This window comes from Apium graveolens, chromosome 1, assembly GCF_009905375.1.
Source record: "Apium graveolens cultivar Ventura chromosome 1, ASM990537v1, whole genome shotgun sequence".
Taxonomy (NCBI): domain Eukaryota; kingdom Viridiplantae; phylum Streptophyta; class Magnoliopsida; order Apiales; family Apiaceae; genus Apium; species Apium graveolens.
In genome coordinates, this window is record NC_133647.1 from 178,153,877 (window position 1) to 178,171,753 (window position 17,877).

Genomic DNA, 17,877 nt, shown 5'->3' on the forward strand with positions numbered 1-17,877 from the left:
CTGTCTCGTCTGTTTATTCAAGTATATCAGAATAATTGTTGCCACAATGTATTGAGCATGCAAGAATTATCCTGGGTTGTCATATTATAAGGACTAATTATTAATGATTAACATCATAACGTATATCATTGTTCTGCTTGCTTTTAAATTTTATAAAATATTAAACATATTGTAAATAATCGTATTTGCATTTCAGTTTTTTCAATATAAATCGATCGGAACTCCAATACGAAAATCCATGATTCTAACGGATCCGGATATGTATTATGCTATGAAAAATCCGACCAAAATCCGGTTCGAATCTGAATATGGTAAAATTAAATGGATCAGGATATGGATCAAGGCCGATCCGATCCAAATATGATCCATTGACAGTCCTACACCCAAGTTTCAATGACCTAAATATAAAATTTAATTAATTAAAATATCAATACAAATAACTTTAGCGATTGAATTAAGAAAAATTATTAAAAATATTAAATTTTTAAAAATTGTTATTGATTTTATCATATTTTGAAAATATTTACAAAAACATGGTTTGCAACCAAAATCAATCAAATATGCAGCTCATTTTACGTTTTTTTGAAAAATATCACAAACATTTTTTTTCATTGCATGGTTTACATTCGATGATAGATTTGGTTGCATCGGTTGCAAAATCGTTTTTTTTTAATTTGAAATGTCATATTTCTGCAAATCAAAACTAAAAGACTAAAGTGCATTTTGTGTACTTGTACTATGTGTGTCAGACCACTTAAAATACTAAAATTTAAAATCTCTCACTTTGTGTTCGTGAGCTTTATTTTTTTTAACGATATATGTATATTTGTCAACTGAGGCTAACGACGTTACTTTTTGGAAGGGTATATCTGAATTTTCTCAAATTTAACAACTCCATATGCGTCAAACAGTTTAGTCTTTCAATTAAACCTAATTATATAAATAGGAAACCCACCTTCAACATCAACGAGCCCATTATCACCCATCATTATCCAAAAAATTTTCTCACACTTCATCGCTAGCTGACCCCATCAAGGCTACCCGCTTGTTTTTTGTTAAACACAACATAAAAGAAATATTCCAAAACCTTCTCATAACCCGACATCTTTATATGCCCTAGAAAATAGTTAATATCAATAACATATACCGATTCCCAACTCTAGTATCCCTAATAACATCAAAGTTGAAAAAAATTCAATTTCATCGCCTCCGCAACCCACAAGCAATTTCTCCTCACTCATATCCGGTGACTGACTTCCTCTCAACACACCTCACAGCTTTCCAAACACATATAACTTAAAATCACCAAACATGATTCACAAACTGCGGCAACACAACAATAATTTCAACTTATTCAAACCCTTACTATTATAAACCAGTGACATCTTATGCGATTTCGCACTCCCATCCACCACTAAAGGTTAGGCAATCACTAACACATCCCCCATTCCGCACAATCCAACAAGTTTTTATTATTATAAATCAAAACCTGCTTCTGAATCCCAAACGAATCAGTGTCATTCTCAAATTTAATGTCCAAAACAACTTTGAGCATCGAAATTCGGTTATATAACCGTTGAATTGTGTTGAAAAAGTGTATGATCAACATATTAGGGTATTTCTCGTAACAATCATCCAATTGTTTCTTCCAATCGTCACCGTTTCGATCTTAAACAAATCAATTACTTTTTTTTCCGCAAGATTCAATAACAAAGCTTGTATAAAGTTATTCTCTTTGTTCTTCGCGAACCCACATCCTCCTCCGTATCGATTCTCCACTTCCTCCGTATCGATTCTCCACTTCCTCCGTAACGTTATGTATGCATAGATTTAAAAACCGTAATTTGAAGTGAGAAATTATGTATTAGAGTGTTTGAAAATTGAAATTGAGCGATGTATAAATAAGAAAAATGATAAGTAAAATCATTATAGGTAGATAATGAGAGTTGTCTGTATAGATTGACAAAAGTTTTTATTTTGAGAAAATAGATCGAGACAAGTGAAGCAGGACATGAAATATAGATAATTTATGGGTTGTCTGAATTGCCCTCCTTCAAACTAACGGCGTTATAATTATTTGACGGACATGCACACGTTGTAAAAAAAATTAAAGTACATATACATAAAGAAGAAGTTTTTAAAATACAGCATCTCAAATAATATGAGACGCATTATAAACATACATGAAGTGACTTTACTCAAACTAAAAACGTATTTTAACAAAATTAATTTTAAAAATCATATTTTTGTTCAAAACCTCTTAAAATAATAATCCGGAAAAGGCATCATGTTTTGGGTTGCCATCCGTCCATGTCCGTCCGTCACATGGATATCATCCCCCCATTTCTGTTTTTCGCAAAATAACACACAAGAAAGGCCACCAAACAACCTAACAGATAGATAAAAACATCTACATACACAGACAAAAATATACATACATATTTATAATATAAACCTCTCTTTTACAATCTCTCTCTCTCTCTCTCTCTGTAAATACATAATCTATAAACGGAGAGAGATTATATACAAGCCTTCCATGGCTATACACACAGCGCAGATCTCGAAATGGAACCCTAGCATTAACATCTTCTAATTGTATCTGTAATCAATATATACATATATTCAAGAGGAACATTTCGATTTTGTACTGTTTTTTATTCCGTTTTTTTCGGATTGAGAGAGATTATTTGTTCAAGGTGATGTTAACGAGAGCGTAGATATGGATGATAGCGGAGGTTCGTTCGTCGCTGTGAGAAGGATTTCGCAAGGTTTCGATCGCGGAGATAACTGTAATTCTTCATTTCCTGCTCATTTTCATATATATGATCATGTAATTGTATTTGTATCATGTATTGTAGATTATATTGTTTGATTTTAGGTGTTGGAATTCGGGATTTCGAGAACGAGTGTTATGTGTTTGTGCATGATGTTTGTGGTGTGTGAGCTGCTGATTTGCTCTTTTTGTTGAGGATTGCAGTTAAATGAAGGATTTAATTAGTTAATTGATGCGAATTTATTGTAAAACTGAAGCTGGGAAAGTTAATTCAGTTAAGTATCTTGATGACTCAAATTTGTTGTTTTGTACTGAAACTAGGTACTAATAATATTGACCTAAATGAGGTGGAATGTCATTTACATAAGAGAAGCTGGATATGGAGGGTTCCTGTTTGACTTTACTAAAATTAAGTCGTTTACTTGCAAAAAATCGAATGAGATTCCTTTATGTACAACATTAGGGCTCACAATTGGGCTTTCCAAATAATTGCACATGAGTGTATCTTCATAGTTTATCGTTAACATGGTGTTTAATAAGGTATCCTTGTTCAAAGCTTGTTTATTGAATAAGCAGGTTTTGAGTTGTAGAGGTGTGAAACTTGGTGTAATATATCTATACGCCTATATATGTAATATTTACTCTAGTATACTTATTTATTGGCTATGTACGTTGTTTTGGCTGGTGTTTCTCCCTTTTCCTTATCTTATTTTTTAATATGAAAATTTTAGTAACTGCCAAGTGAGAGTCGCACACAGCCTTTGCAGAAGAGCCAATATAGGGTACTTGTCAGTTGTCACATATATATGTTTTTATGTTTGTCCACATATATTTGTATAGCGATGGATGTAAACTAAAAGATATGGGAATCCGGCAAAGTTTCTGAATCTGTTAGGAAAAGAAATCTAACAACAGGAAATTACAAAATTATTGAAGTCAAGTAAGAGATTAGTTGAGTTTGAGAGAGCTAAATGGCAGGCAGTTACAGTGGGTGAAAGGTAGTTATCTAATGATTTAGGAGGAGGTCTCTAGACGAGAGAGCCCTTTTTTCAGGGATTATTATCAATCAGAAACAGAGTGAATATTACAGATAGTGCTTAATAATCAAGAGTATGCTGCAGCTCTTTTCTGCACTCCTGACATTTTTTTATATATATAATTGAAGTGTGCAGCAGGGATACATTAAAAGAGCTTAATATGTGAGATCTATATAATCATTTTGTACATAATTTGAATTTTGATTGGTTCCTTCAGAGATTCTAAGGTTGCTTAAGCAGGTTTTAATTGGTTCCTTCAGAAATTGTGTAGAAATTAGGGAAATATATACATGACTTGTAACTTCGTAGTTATTTAAAGGAATTATGTTATAGACTCGCTCGAGATCATTTAAACAGAATAATGTAATAGACTCAATTGAGATAATTTGTTGCTATGTGGTTTTCTCTATTCACGTCCTTTATCAGTTTCCTTTAAGATGTTAATCTCACATCTGATACCCTGGGGCATACACTTTGTATCATGCAATGTATTCTAACATATGAGAGACTGTAAAATATATGAATTTTTTTCAATCTTGTTCATGCTTTGTTAAATCTAGAATATCTCCATTACTTGGATCATTTTTTTTAATTTTAAATAAAAGAATTTAATTAACAATGCGCTAGTATACAAGAATTCCTACATTGTAAACTGGATAATGTGTATGTCACAAGCCACTAGTAACTGCATTAATACAGCTGTAGCTGTATGATTAGTAAACTAGTTTAACGCGGATTTGCTATCCAGGTGAAGTTGGGGCAGGGTCTGCTGCGTGGCTTGGGAGAGGCCTTTCATGTGTTTGTGCTCAGGGAAGCGAGGCCGATGCTCGCCCATCATTTGATTTGTCTATTGCTCAGGTATATATTTTTAACTTATTTTTATTGGAATTGCTTATTTGACCTTGTAATTGAATGAGATCTATCATTGATTACTTTATGAGAAGCTTATCCACTCCATCCGATATGTAATTTTATATTTTGTGTGTATGATGTTACTGTTGGTACTACACAAATGCAAGAGTTTTTAAGAGCATTTTCAGCTTGTTGTTAGGGTTGAAATGTTATCGCTATTGGAATATGATGCTACAGGAATATTATCTGTTTCAATTTCAATATCGAACTAACTTATGTAATTTGGTATTCTTAGGATATTTATCCTCAGTTCTGGAGTTTTTTTTATTAAGTATTCAAAGCATCTGTTAGGAATATTCAAGAATATAGATAGATATATGTTACTCGTGTAATTTATTAGGAATATCTATGATTGAAGAATTCAGATGATTAGTTTATTATTAACTAAGGTATGTTTCTACTATTCTGTTAAAATATGTAATTGTTTTTAGACTTAATTGCACAGAAGTGGCTCCAACTATTATTTTTTAGCAGGAAAATAGCTCAATTATAGAAACTATCACGGAAGTGGTTGAACAATTTTTTTTAAACGCACGATAACATTCCGTTAACTGGTGTAGACGGACGTTACTTTTCGAAGGGTAAAAATGTAATTAAAGGGCAATATATACTTACAAACACATGAAACTTAGGTCACTTCTCACCTAGATCTCTCTCTCGCCCCAAAATTATACACACAAACCCACATTTAAAACTTACATCTTCACCTCAATCTACACTTCAATTACCCTCCACATTTCTAAGAATCCCACATTTACTGTTCCATTGCTCTACTTCAATTAAACCATGATCAAGAACCACTCAAATCTCTGTTTAAATTCAGAAAGATTCAATCTTTAGCTTAATTAAGGTAATATTTTAAACCCCATTTGATTAAACTTGTAAAATGAAACAACCCCTAAAGCATTTATTGAGTTTCTTGATTTTTATTCTGCTAGTGGTTAGTGTGAGCTTTCAAATGAGTTTTAAACGTGGTTATGAGGTTGATTCTAGCTCGCATTTTGTCGAAAGACCGGTTTTTAATGCTACCCTGTTGAAGTTTGCTTGTGTTGATATGGGGGAGTCTAAGTTGAGTCAAGAAATTGAGAGTTTGTTGGAAGGGAATTTTAAAACAGGTAGACCTAGGACTTTTATGTCAACGGGGAAGCAACAAGATAATGTTCATGTTAGGTCTGCTAGAGGGATCCCGGTGAGTCTTCGTTCTCCTGAATTTTATCGATTGTGGATGGAGTTTGAGAAGAATTTGCAGAAATGGTCGCGTAGGTGGCGGTTTCAAGGTAATATGATGAGTAATTTGGTTGATTCTTTTAATGGCGTAGTTGATGTTCGTAAAAAGCATAAGACTTGTGCTGTTGTTGGGAATAGTGAGATTTTATTGAATCATGAGTATGGGAAGTTGATTGATAGTCATGAGGTTAGAATTCGATTGAATAATGCGAGAATTAGTCATTTTGAAAAGAATGTTTTTAAAAAACGAGTATTTCGTTTGTGAATGGTAATATGCTTCATTTGTGTGCTCGTAGGGAAAGTTGTTATTGTCATCCTTATGGTGAGAAGGTTCCGATTAACATGTATATGTGCCAACCAGTTCATTTTTTTGATTATGTATTGTGTAACTCATCGCATAAGGCACTGCTGATTATTACTGATCCATGGTTGGATGCGTTGTGTTCTCGGACTGTCAAGTACTATTCTTTGAATCGCTTTATAGAAGTTGCTGCCTAAGATGTTGGTAAGTGGGGTCTGCTCATGACGGAATTAATTTTCATTATTCTTCGGGTATGCAAGCCATTATGCTTGCTTTGGGGGTCTGCGACAAAGTCAGTATCTTCGGGTTTGGGAAGTCAGATAAAGCTAAGCATCATTACCATACCAATCAGAAGGCCGAACTTCAGTTACATGATTACGAAGCTGAGTATGAATTTTATCATGATCTGGTGCACAAACCAAGGGTCATTTTATCGTAATAATTTTTTTTTTGGGGGGGGGGGGGGAGAGAGAGATCTAGGTGAGAAGTGATGTAAGTTTCATGTGCTTGTAAGTATATACTGCCCCTTGAATTACGTTTTTACATATTTACCCTTTTAAAATTAACGTCTGTTTACACCAGTTAACGGAGTGCTATCGGGCGTTTAAAAAAAAATTGTTCAGCCACTTCCGTGATAGTTTCTATAGTTGAGCTATTTTCCTGCTAAAAAATAATAGTTGAAGCCACTTCTGTGCAATTAAGTCTTGTTTTTATATAGATTACATGCAAGTTTGCAAGCAGCTCACGTAGTCTGAGCCTCTTGCAAGCGCACTTAGCGGGAGCTCAGTATATTTTAGCTTAAATGTAAATACCTTATTGTAAGACTCGAGCTGCTCTAAGAGTGGGGGTACTGCACTAAAATAGGTTGGTTGTATGTATGAATCTGCTCGAGGTGTCTTAAGATATGGTCCTGGAGTCTATGTTATGCTGGCAATGGATTTATTTAGCAAATTTTAACTAGTTTGGCATTTGAGACAATTAGATCATGTTCAACCACACTAGTCAAATTGCTAGCTAAAGCAATATAGTGCCCTCTAGCTAAATAAAGTTTTTAAAAAAACATCTTGTACATAATTTGTATACGACTACAAGTGGTGTTTGGTGGAGAAAATAATTTCATTCATAATCTATCTATTTGCTTTCCATGTTATACATGCCCTTCTGCGGCTCTTCCACTTTCTGATGGTGTTTTCGACTTGGCAATGCTGACAGGAACACTGCTTACAAAGACTACAATACCGTATAGATGTTTCTTATGATAGTTCTCTCCCTGAACATAAGGTATAATTTTTTTTAATCAATCGATCTGTAACCTATGATTTAATATTAGATTGATATACATATTTTAGTTTTTATCGTGTATGAATTGTAATTAAACTTTAGTGATATTCTGCGTTATTATCTAATATTTGCTTTGTTCTGGTAGAAAACACTAATGGCATTGTGGACCGCTGCCTTTCCGGAAGAGCATCTACATGATCTAATATCTGACCAGTGGAAGGAGATGGGATGGCAAGGGAAAGATCCATCCACAGACTTTAGGTACAGCATTCAGCCTTTTTATTCCTTACGTCTTCCTGTCTTGCCTCTACCTGATTTTTATTTAACCAATGGCTTGTTTGGTAGGGGCGGAGGTTATATATCATTGGAAAACTTGTTGTACTTTGCTAGAAATTTTCCGGTATGTCAACTTCTACATAACTCTATAAGTTTTTCTCTCTATCTCTAAATGATTCTTTTTTTCTTCCTCGTCTTTCTTATGCTGTTGCAGGTAAAAAAAAAACATGAATGTATTCGGGTTTGTATTGTTTAAAAGGAAACATTAGATTTTGCTTCTGTAACTGTACTAAACATTATATGGAAAGTTATAGAGATAGAGCATTGATCTATATGTTGAGGGGATTGTCCTACTAAATAATTATTTAGCGAGAAGATTTATCAAGGGTGGCAATATTATTCTAGAATGCTCCTTTTAGAAAAGACCCAGGGTCAGTAGAAATCTACTCAGTAAGGTGATGGATTGATTTCTAAGGTGATGTTCTGTAATGTCATGTGTCTGATACGTAATAATAAAGTAAAAGACCAAACATCAATTAGTTTCAAATCATTTGTCATTATGCAAACCTGAAGGTTTAACATCCTTTAGATTGTTCTTTCTACAGTTTTTTAAAATCTTATGTCTTCTCAACAGTTGGATTAGTAATACTATATCCTTTGTACTGCTTACAGTCTACCGTTGAATATATCTGTGGAAGTTGTATCATTTTACTTTTACTGTCTTCAGTCCAATGATGTTATGAGATTATTATTAGATTCATAATATTTCCATTATAGTATTATTGGCAGTCGTAGATTGTAAGCACCGGAAATTTCTCCTGGTTTTTTGTTAAGTAATTCCAAGACATGCTGGTTCTGCTGCTTCTTTTATGCTCTTTTCAAGAATTTACAGTAGCTTCCAAGTGTTAATGTCTAAGAGTCCCATCTTCTCTGCAGAAATCATTTCAGGCCCTTCTCTGGAAGCAGGAAGGTGATAGGGCTTTGTGGGAATATCCATTTGCTGTAGCTGGCGTCAACATCACATGTATGCTTATTCAGATACTTGATCTTGAAGCAGGTTTGTAATGGCTTTATCCATCTCGTTATCTCAGTGATTGGAGGAAAATTTATCACTTTTTTGGTTATTATTGCTGATAAAGGGCTCATAGGACCCATTTCTATCAAGTTTAGTTATACTCTTAATTGGCTTTGTACCAGATAACTCTAAACAACTCTTCCATTTCTGGTAAATATGCTAAAACATGGGATATTATTTTCTTATGCAAACTTGTTATATTCACCAAAGCTTTAGTTGAATTTGTAACCAGCAAAAGGATGAAAAGACCCATTGCTTGCTGAATCGTCTACTTTCACCATCAAAGTAAGTCCTACAAGAGATCTTCTGGGACTTATGTTATTGGTGAACTTCAAGAAACTCTTTGTTTCCTGTAAGCGGTAGTGGACTATTACGTTTCTAAAAGACTAGACGGAAATTGTGAAACTAATAATGTATTTAGATGTTGTTTTCATATTATACTCTTTGCACATTGGAAGTATCTAGTAGCTTGATTGCATCAGTTGTTTATGCTGTATAGAATGTATGTAAATTATCTTTATAACATATATATGCTGGCATCCTTAAATAAAAGGAAATGCTGTCGTTGTATCATAACTTTGGGTCTGGTCTATGGTGCTCGTGTATATCTTTTCTGTCCCATTTGTTTACCGGTCGTTGAAGGAATAATGGCTAAGATATAAAATTGGGTGACATATTTTGGTTGTTTATATATGCAGGCTAGACGATATATATTATAATTTGGACTAAGATTCCCTTGATATTCTTATGAAGTTATAATTGTGAAGTTTTATTCACTCATGGTACTCTATTATTGTGCAGTTAAACCGCGGACATTTGTGGGAGCTACCTTTCTAAAGTTTCTTGCAGGTGATGCTTGAACAATTACAAAACCTTGTTATTGCACCTCTCTGCGTGAAAAGGATTTTTTAACTTCTTGCAGTATCTAATTTGCATTGACACATAAAAGTTTAGATTGAAATTGAGCACTATGACATTAGTCCTAGATTCCCAGGAGATCTTTTTTCAAGCTTGTTTACTTTTTTAGGTTTATTTCTACTTTGGTATTATAAAATTCTATGTCTATGTTGTTCCTTTATTTACTTTGGTTCCAACTTAAAGTGTTCACCTTATTTTTGTCAGAAAACGAATCCGCATTTGATCTTCTATATTGCATCACGTTCAAGCTGATGGACCATCAGTGGCTTGGCATGCGTGCTTCCTACATGGACTTCAATGTAGGTTTCTCAAGTCAAACATGTTTAATGTGACAAGTGGAGTATCATACATCATTTTTTTTTTCTATCCGTGCATGTGTGCATCGTTGTTGTGCTATTAGTATGAAATTAATCTGCTTTCTCTTGTATCCAAGTAAATGGGTCATGTTTATGATAAAAGCCTGTCACCTACATGACGGGCCAACTGAGAGAGGTTGGTGCAGAATTTTAGGGTTATTGGGGGGTGTTTGATATATTGCTTGTACCTATGTAGATATGGTTAAATCTTCCAGGGTACCAATGCTTTATTAGGAGTAGGATTCAATGCTTATGCAAGGGTAAACGTGTTTAGGAAAGAAAGATAAGATCTAGATGTGAGTAAGCAATTCAAGATGTATGGAGGATAGTGCAGATCAGAATGTGGATAAGCAAGCAATTAAAATACGCATTACACACCCACATATATGTTGTAACTTCTGTACGTGTAAGAGTTTCCTCATCACTCCCAAGTCCCACCTTCAATATATGACCACTTTTGGGTGTTTCCTTATTGAAATGCGTCACCGATTACACTAGGTTTAATTACTTGTAATAATAAGGGTTCTTATGAAAAGTATGTCATCTTTTCTTTAACTTCTCTACTCGGTGACCTTTTGTACTGGCATATCAATAAAACAATTCTTTTGCAACTGGATATTTTAAAAATATTTTTGAAACACCTGAGTAAATTGTACAGGGTTAACCTTCTTTAAATGTGCTTATGTCACATCATTTGCACTGCAGGCAGTGATGAAAGCAACTCGTCGTCGTCTGGAAGCGGAGCTTGTGCAAGACAATATTACTAGGCTTGAGGACTTGCCTTCATATTCTCTTCTCAGCCGGTAATATTGTAGTCCCTGACAGTACAGTATAAAAGTGCACAGATAAGCGGGTCCCTCATTCCTGCTATATTACCCCTATATGCAAACAGCTTATCCTGGATTCCGCTTTCTTCAGCTTGAGATGGAAATCTACAGATCTCGGTTTAGAGAACGGAATGTATAGAGTTATGTTTGCCACTGTTGCATTTTTCAACAGGAAAACTTACTGTAGAGACCTGTCATTTATCGTGCTGATTGTTTACGTTCCTGATTGTACTGTAGAAAAAATTTATACCAGATCACAGCAGATGATTGAAATGCTTCCATTTATTAAAGTGATTGCAAAAATCAGTCGAACTATTACATTACAACACTCCTTGATCAGCTTTGTGATACAAATTTGTTAGTATTTGTATCATGCCAAGTTACAAGCTTATACCTCCCTTAAATGTGATCTACAATGTAAATTTGAAGCTTTTGATCACTGATAATGGATCTTCTATGGGGTACATTTGCAAGGTACAATGTCAGGCTCATATAGTGAGGCCACTGCATTTCGTACTTTTGTGGATCTCCTTTTACGAGAAACATTTGCAAGGTAGGATGTCAAGCTCATATAGTGCGGCCACTGCATTTCATACATTTATATGCTTTTGAGTCTGCATTTCAGGCATTCGTTAGCTTTGGGATCATTATCTTGTGATTTTTGTCATCTTGGAAAAACAAAATTTGACTTGCAAAGATGTTATTTGTGTTCACTTGGAGAGAATAGATGGGATAACGATGGGAAAGGGATTAAATTAATTAAATCAACTTGGGTTCCAACTCCAGGTGATGATAAATGGGTTCACTTGGAGAGAATATACGGCAAAACAGTACAAATAAGAGACAAGAGAGTAGAATTCGTGTGATAACAGAAATTTTACCACGCTCTTTTTATTTGTTCTATATATCATTAACTAATTGAAATTTAAAAAAAACGCCGTCTGTGGGAATCGAACCCACGACCACGGGATTAAAAGTCACGCGCTCTACCAGCTGAGCTAAGACGGCTTTGTTAATGAGTTGGTCACAAACCTTTTGTAATCTTTTCAAAGGTGCATCGATTCACTACTACAAAGATCCATGATAGGTACAGCGTAGTCGTGAGGAAAAACTGAATAATCTAAATATTTGAGTAGTCTTTTAGCTCCCCAATAGTCGTAAGGAAAATGCTAGAATTACAAAATGAGTTACTAAAATAGTTACAAATGCCACATGTTACATGTTGATTGACTAAATATAAATGGACCCTGCAGTTACATTAATAGGACCAATTGAATTTTTTCATTGTGTCACTTCACCTATGCCATGTCATTTTATGACAATTTTTTGTAACTTTCTTTTCTGCTTCTAGCATTACTCTAGACGTAAATAGTTCAAATAAGGTATTTTTGTAGAGCCGAAAATTGAAGATAGTTTGATAAAATAACACGTGGTAGATAAAATTTGTTTAACAAGAATTGCATTTTCAACCTAAATGACTAACCTTACCAACCTGCCAGATTTTGATACTTATAAGCTTATGTTGGAGGTTGATAAAACTTAACTCAAATAATAAATTCAGAAGTACAGTCTGGAGATAGTGTCATGAACAAAAAAAGCAATCCCTACTCCATCCTAAGAGCTAGAGAAGAGAGACTTCTTCTGTGATGTAGAGGTATATCACAGATTACTACATGTTCATCATTGCATATCATTCAGTTCACAAATATGAATAAGCGGGGAAGGATAATTGATTAATCTACCGCAGACCTATCGTCAGCATACAAATTACAAACTGGCAAATGCCAAAACTTAAAGAGATGTGTAGATTACATTAAATGAAACAAAGGCGTGGATAAAGAAGGAAGAAATCCTGGGGGAATCTGTATCGATATCAAAGCAAGTGTAGAAGTGGAATTGGCCAGTCATATAATATGACAACCTTTATGTTTTCGCTTCTCCTTTTTGGTTTTCGGAGGATGAAGGACCACCTTGATTGCAGCATCAAACACAGCCTTCACATTCTGCAGTGTATTATGAAGTTTGAGTTTTAGTATGTTCTGGTCGTCAAAAAGTAGCTAAATACACCATAAGCTTCGTAGCTAAGGTTTGGCTTGACGATATCCGGAAATATGTAAAATTATATGCGAGAACACTTATAAAAGAACTCAATGCAACTTCAGATCATTTTCTAGGGACAAACAAATCAGTTGAACCTCAAATGATGGTTTATAAAAGAACTCAATGCTCCAATACAACCGACAAGAAAGTCTTTCTGCTTCAAGAATGGACAAATGTAGTCAAGTGGATACTTATCTTCTCTTAGTAACAAGAGGTCAAAGGGTCGAACCTCAGTGGAGATGCGGAGGTGCATATTTATATAATCCTATCAGCGCTACCTAAAAGGCGTCTAGAGGACAAGCTTGTATGGCTCTAATCCATTTCTCACTACTAAGTTGACCATGAAAATTATCTTTTTAAGTTTTTAACTAAATGATTAAGTTGAATGTTTTCTATTTCTTATAAAAAATCATTATGCCCACTGACCTCTGTTATCTGTCATTTAGACATAGTACTTGAAATTTCTTATGCAACTGTAAATGTGACAAACCTGCTGTGTCTTGGAGCTGCACTCTATGTATGCCACTGCACCTATTTGCTTCTTTAATTCATCACCCTGCAGAGTGTAGATATATTTTAAAAACATTAACAAAGTGTGTTTGTGGAAAACCTGGGATTCTACCAAATCAAAAACACAAGTTCTGTCCGTTAATGAAAGATTATATGAACTCTGAGATTGCTGGTTATGCTTCTCTCAATTCAAGGTGTTCCTTAGTCATCATTTATTTCGTTCAATCAGATACGTTTCTTTCAAACACAATGTTAAGACATGACACAAATATATCTTACTTGCCCTTCTTCAACACAAGTCATGAACGTATTATTTAGATAAAAATCTCCGTTTCAAAATATAATTCTAAAAATATTAGGTTTGTGCCCCGCCAGCTACAAGTTGCTACACCGATAAGGGTATTAAAAGAATTAATGCAAACACTAAAACAGAAAACTGCACAAAATAAAAACCTGTTCAGTGGAAATGACAGATGCACCCGGGTAATCCAACTGAAATTGTTTATCCTCTCTCAAATCTGTTAATATTAGGTATATATATCAGACATAAAAAGACAGTAGAGTAGAGAGGGTCAGCAAGAAGTTTGTTTTTCCTGTTTTCATCATTTCTTGTGGATTGCTAAGGTAGCTAGGCCTCATATATATATAAAAAAGTTGTACTAAAAGAAAAACATGTGGGAAGTTACTTTATTGCTCCTCAAAAGATAAAGCAAAGACTCTACCACCTACACTTTCAAAATATTGTTTCTCCAAAAATACTTATTTCATTCAAGACTTAATTGGAAAGCAAAGGCAACACAATCACAGCAACATGAAAAATCACTAACCTAGTTTGGTACCCACAAGAACAATGGGTATCGATGGAGCATAATGCCTAAGCTCTGGGACCCACTTTAGCAACAAGAAGAAGAAAGCAAATTATGTAAGAAATGCAATGTTATATTTATATGGTAATTTAAAATGAGTACCAGTGATCAAAATAATAGAAAATGAACAGGGAAAGGAAAAAGAAATAGGAAACCTACCTTTTTAGCAATGTTCTCAAAGCTAGGCTTGCTAATGAGAGAGAAAGCCAGGATGAAAACATCAGCTCCTCTGTAACTAAGAGGCCTTAACCTGTTATAGTCTTCTTGACCTGCATTTCAAATCTTGATATCAGACATAAGTAAAATAATAATTAAATATGATCAAAGTTTTGAACTTGGGAGTACATGTCAAAGAAAAAAAAATCAGATTAATCAAAAACATTGTCCGAACGCACAAGTTCTCACGAGAGCTATAAACCAATAGACGATGTACATACCAGCAGTATCCCATAGACCAAGGTTTATAGTCTTCCCATCAACAACAACATTTGCACTGAAGTTATCAAACACTGTAGGCACATAATCCTGCAAAAAAGAAATAAAAAAAATAAGCAACACAAACCATCAAATTTATAAAGAAAACAATGAAATTAACTCTACCAAGAAAATTAAAAAAAAACCCCACAAACCATCAAATTTATACAAGCTAAAAAAATAGTTCTTGAATCAATATCAGCACTATATATAAAATTAATTACATTAGGAAAGGTGTTGCTAGTGTAAGATATAAGAAGACAAGTCTTGCCAACAGCTCCATCACCAACTGTAACACATTTTATAAACTTTGTTGTACTGCCAACATTACTACCCATCTTAATACAACACAAACAGCTAGTGTGTGTGTGTGTGTGTTTTTATTTGAGTTCTTGAAAATTTGCAGAGAAAAATCAAGAAAACTAATGGGTTTTATTTATAAGCAAGAGGGTACAAATATTATAGAGATTGAGGTTCTTGGGTGAAGAAAGTTGTGGAAATGATGATTTTCAATTTGAGCTGTCATAGCGGCAAAAGGAGGATAGATATACTCACATGTTTATAATTTTGTATCATTCACGCGCTTAATACTTTTGAACTTTGAGTGAATTTACAATATTTTAACATTTTTTAGACATATTTCTTGGTATTTTACTTATTTATAAGTGTTTGTAAATTGTAACACATTTTACAATGAATACAAGAATATACAAAAAGTGTCTTTATGTTAAAAATAAATACAAAATTAATTTACTTAATTTTATTTAATTTATCAAAAATTAATTAAATCATGCCACTTTTCCTCGAAATACAATTGTAAAATTTGAATTTATGATATTATCAAAAAAAAAATTATCGTAGGCAACCCGCAGACGCTACCCTTCGTGTGTGCACCGGATAAACCCCCCTTCATGTGCGCACTGGATAAACCCTACGAACTCACGCAATAACCTGCAAACCACGTGAACCAAGATAAACTGCATTTAAGCGACATACTCTGGTTCAGGAGGCATATATATTATATATTATCAAGTTAGTTGACTACTACACTGAATATGTGGCAAAACACCCAATTAATAATTATCCTCGTGACTATCCTCTTGGTCATATGTTCGAATCTCACGGGAGGAGAATTTATGATTATGCCTGTGACGCCCTCAATCTCGGGGTTAGGAAATGAGGACCCACACACCTTTAATCTATGAATTAGATAATCATAAACCCCGATTAACTACTAACAAGATCAAACAGGATAAAATATGAGACAAAATTACAACTACCAACCATTGAATATAATTTACAACCCCAAAATAAAACCAAATTTACATAATCGATTCCAACATGGAGCCGACAGATAACCCATTGTATCTTTACAACTTTCAGGCTAAGCGCTTGCTTACACATAACCTGTACCACCTGCTCTAGCAACCGGAAGCCTTCAACACGGTAGGGACCACCAGGTACGCTCTTACGAGCAGTGCACCTAAGCCTGACCATCTTCTTGCTTAACTGCCATGGTTAGATTAAAACAAAACATATGAGTATAAAACTCAGCAAGTAACTATAAAACAGTTCTACGATACAAAATCCACAATATACCATTTCTGAACTAGGACATTCTACTTTATCATTCCTAGGTGGCAGATTTCTATCTTTAGGGCTATAAAAGGGTTATGAAGAAAAGCTTTGGGCTTTCAAGGAACAAGGGTCAAGATAGAGTGAAAACCGACATTCATCACAAATCATTAATATGATCGCAAAAGATCTTTCAAATGGAAAGCGATAATCTTTTCAACATTGGGAATCAATTATATAATTGATAATATCAACAGAATCAAAATCAGGGTTCACAAGCTATAAGTTTCACAATATCACAATCAACTCTTTTCAGAACAATATAAGCCCTTTTCATTTTCAAAGAATCATTTACTGAATAGGAAATTTAATTCCTTTTTATATAGTTATGGAACCTTTGATTGTACTACTTTATCTTTCCTTTAATAATAATACGGGTGATCAGCCCGTACCGACCTCCATCTGGTCTTTAAGGTACCTATGGCATAATTTCAGCCTTAGAATGGACTAGCCCCGCTAGCCTCTTTAACATGACTGGACTAGTCCTACTAGTCTCTTACGTCTAAATCCAATCCATGATGAATTCGTTTGGAAAACCTTGTGTTGGAAAAGAAGGTTTTACTAAATTCATTTTATCATTACCAAGAATATAAAATCATTCAGACTCTTTCAAGTCAAAACTCATTCTTAAGTTCAATTTCAAGAATTCAAAGATAAGGAAATGAATCAATGATAAGCAAACTTCAATTCTAGGGATCTTGATCAAATGATCACAAGGTACACAAGTAAGGGAATCATAGCAGTTTTAAGGATCATCATGAATATGATTATAAAGGAACGGAGGATTAATACATAAGGGGTTCACAAAGGTTCTTATAGGGTTTTACGAGAATTCAAGATATTATCAGGTGATCAGGATAAGAAAAGGTTACCAAAGGGTTTGACAATAATCTTATCAATAACAAGTTCACAAGAACAATGATAGGGTATCTCAAGAATTCATAACAGGGGTACATCACTATAAAAGTTCAATACTCTATATGGCATGAACAATATCCTCTTTATAACCATTTACACAAGTAGAGTTACTTGCCTGAATTCGCTTTCCTGTTTCACAAAGGTTGAACTACTGCCACCTAGTATACTTTTCCCTTTCCTAGCCTGAATGCCCTCACGCTTCGAATCTACAATCAAAAACCAAAACCTTAATTAGATTCCCACTTGACGTTCCCAGAACGCTTAACATTTCCCTTAATCGCAATACCCTAAGAGTATTTATATACTCAATTATAATCACACAACACATCCATACCATAACTCATATACTCTAACCATATAGACTTCAAATCACGCATTACGATGCAATTAC

The 17,877-nt window shown here is 34.3% G+C and overlaps 2 protein-coding genes, 1 non-coding gene and 1 pseudogene across 3 annotated transcripts; 2 read left to right on the forward strand and 2 right to left on the reverse strand.

Annotated features, from left to right (window-relative positions):
* Nucleotides 1-2,312: 2,312 nt before the first annotated feature.
* On the forward strand, nucleotides 2,313-11,311 carry LOC141672060 (uncharacterized). The gene is made up of 9 exons (XM_074478557.1): nucleotides 2,313-2,789; nucleotides 4,559-4,668; nucleotides 7,463-7,531; nucleotides 7,677-7,792; nucleotides 7,877-7,931; nucleotides 8,744-8,864; nucleotides 9,684-9,731; nucleotides 10,005-10,099; nucleotides 10,862-11,311. Exons 1-9 carry the CDS (start codon nucleotides 2,720-2,722, stop codon nucleotides 10,961-10,963), a joined length of 786 nt encoding a protein of 261 aa, XP_074334658.1. The 5' UTR covers nucleotides 2,313-2,719; the 3' UTR covers nucleotides 10,964-11,311.
* Nucleotides 5,110-7,531, forward strand: LOC141672051 (beta-1,6-galactosyltransferase GALT29A-like; annotated as a pseudogene).
* A 607-nt stretch (nucleotides 11,312-11,918) lies between the features above and the next one.
* On the reverse strand, nucleotides 11,919-11,991 carry TRNAK-UUU (transfer RNA lysine (anticodon UUU)). The gene has a single exon. It is a non-coding gene; the product is annotated as a tRNA-Lys (tRNA).
* A 521-nt stretch (nucleotides 11,992-12,512) lies between these two features.
* On the reverse strand, nucleotides 12,513-15,452 carry LOC141672067 (rac-like GTP-binding protein 5). Its single transcript, XM_074478569.1, has 7 exons — nucleotides 15,158-15,452; nucleotides 14,897-14,984; nucleotides 14,619-14,728; nucleotides 14,421-14,484; nucleotides 14,047-14,111; nucleotides 13,574-13,639; nucleotides 12,513-12,986 (listed from the first exon to the last, which is right to left on the reverse strand). The coding sequence occupies exons 1-7, from the start codon at nucleotides 15,269-15,271 to the stop codon at nucleotides 12,888-12,890; spliced, it is 606 nt and encodes a 201-aa protein (XP_074334670.1). The 5' UTR covers nucleotides 15,272-15,452; the 3' UTR covers nucleotides 12,513-12,887.
* Between the last annotated feature and the right edge of the window lie 2,425 nt (nucleotides 15,453-17,877).

Bases quoted from the DNA above. Each gene is read 5' to 3' on its own strand.
- LOC141672060 (XM_074478557.1), top strand. From the start codon at position 2,720: ATGGATGATAGCGGAGGTTCGTTCGTCGCTGTGAGAAGGATTTCGCAA. The intron at 7,532-7,676 runs GTATAATTTTTT...TTGTTCTGGTAG, and splicing joins GTTCTCTCCCTGAACATAAG to AAAACACTAATGGCATTGTG. The intron at 8,865-9,683 runs GTTTGTAATGGC...ATTATTGTGCAG, and splicing joins GATACTTGATCTTGAAGCAG to TTAAACCGCGGACATTTGTG.
- LOC141672067 (XM_074478569.1), bottom strand. From the start codon at position 15,271: ATGGGTAGTAATGTTGGCAGTACAACAAAGTTTATAAAATGTGTTACA. The intron at 14,485-14,618 runs GTAGGTTTCCTA...TTGTTGCTAAAG, and splicing joins TTGAGAACATTGCTAAAAAG to TGGGTCCCAGAGCTTAGGCA. The intron at 13,640-14,046 runs GTTTTTATTTTG...TACACTCTGCAG, and splicing joins CTGTCATTTCCACTGAACAG to GGTGATGAATTAAAGAAGCA.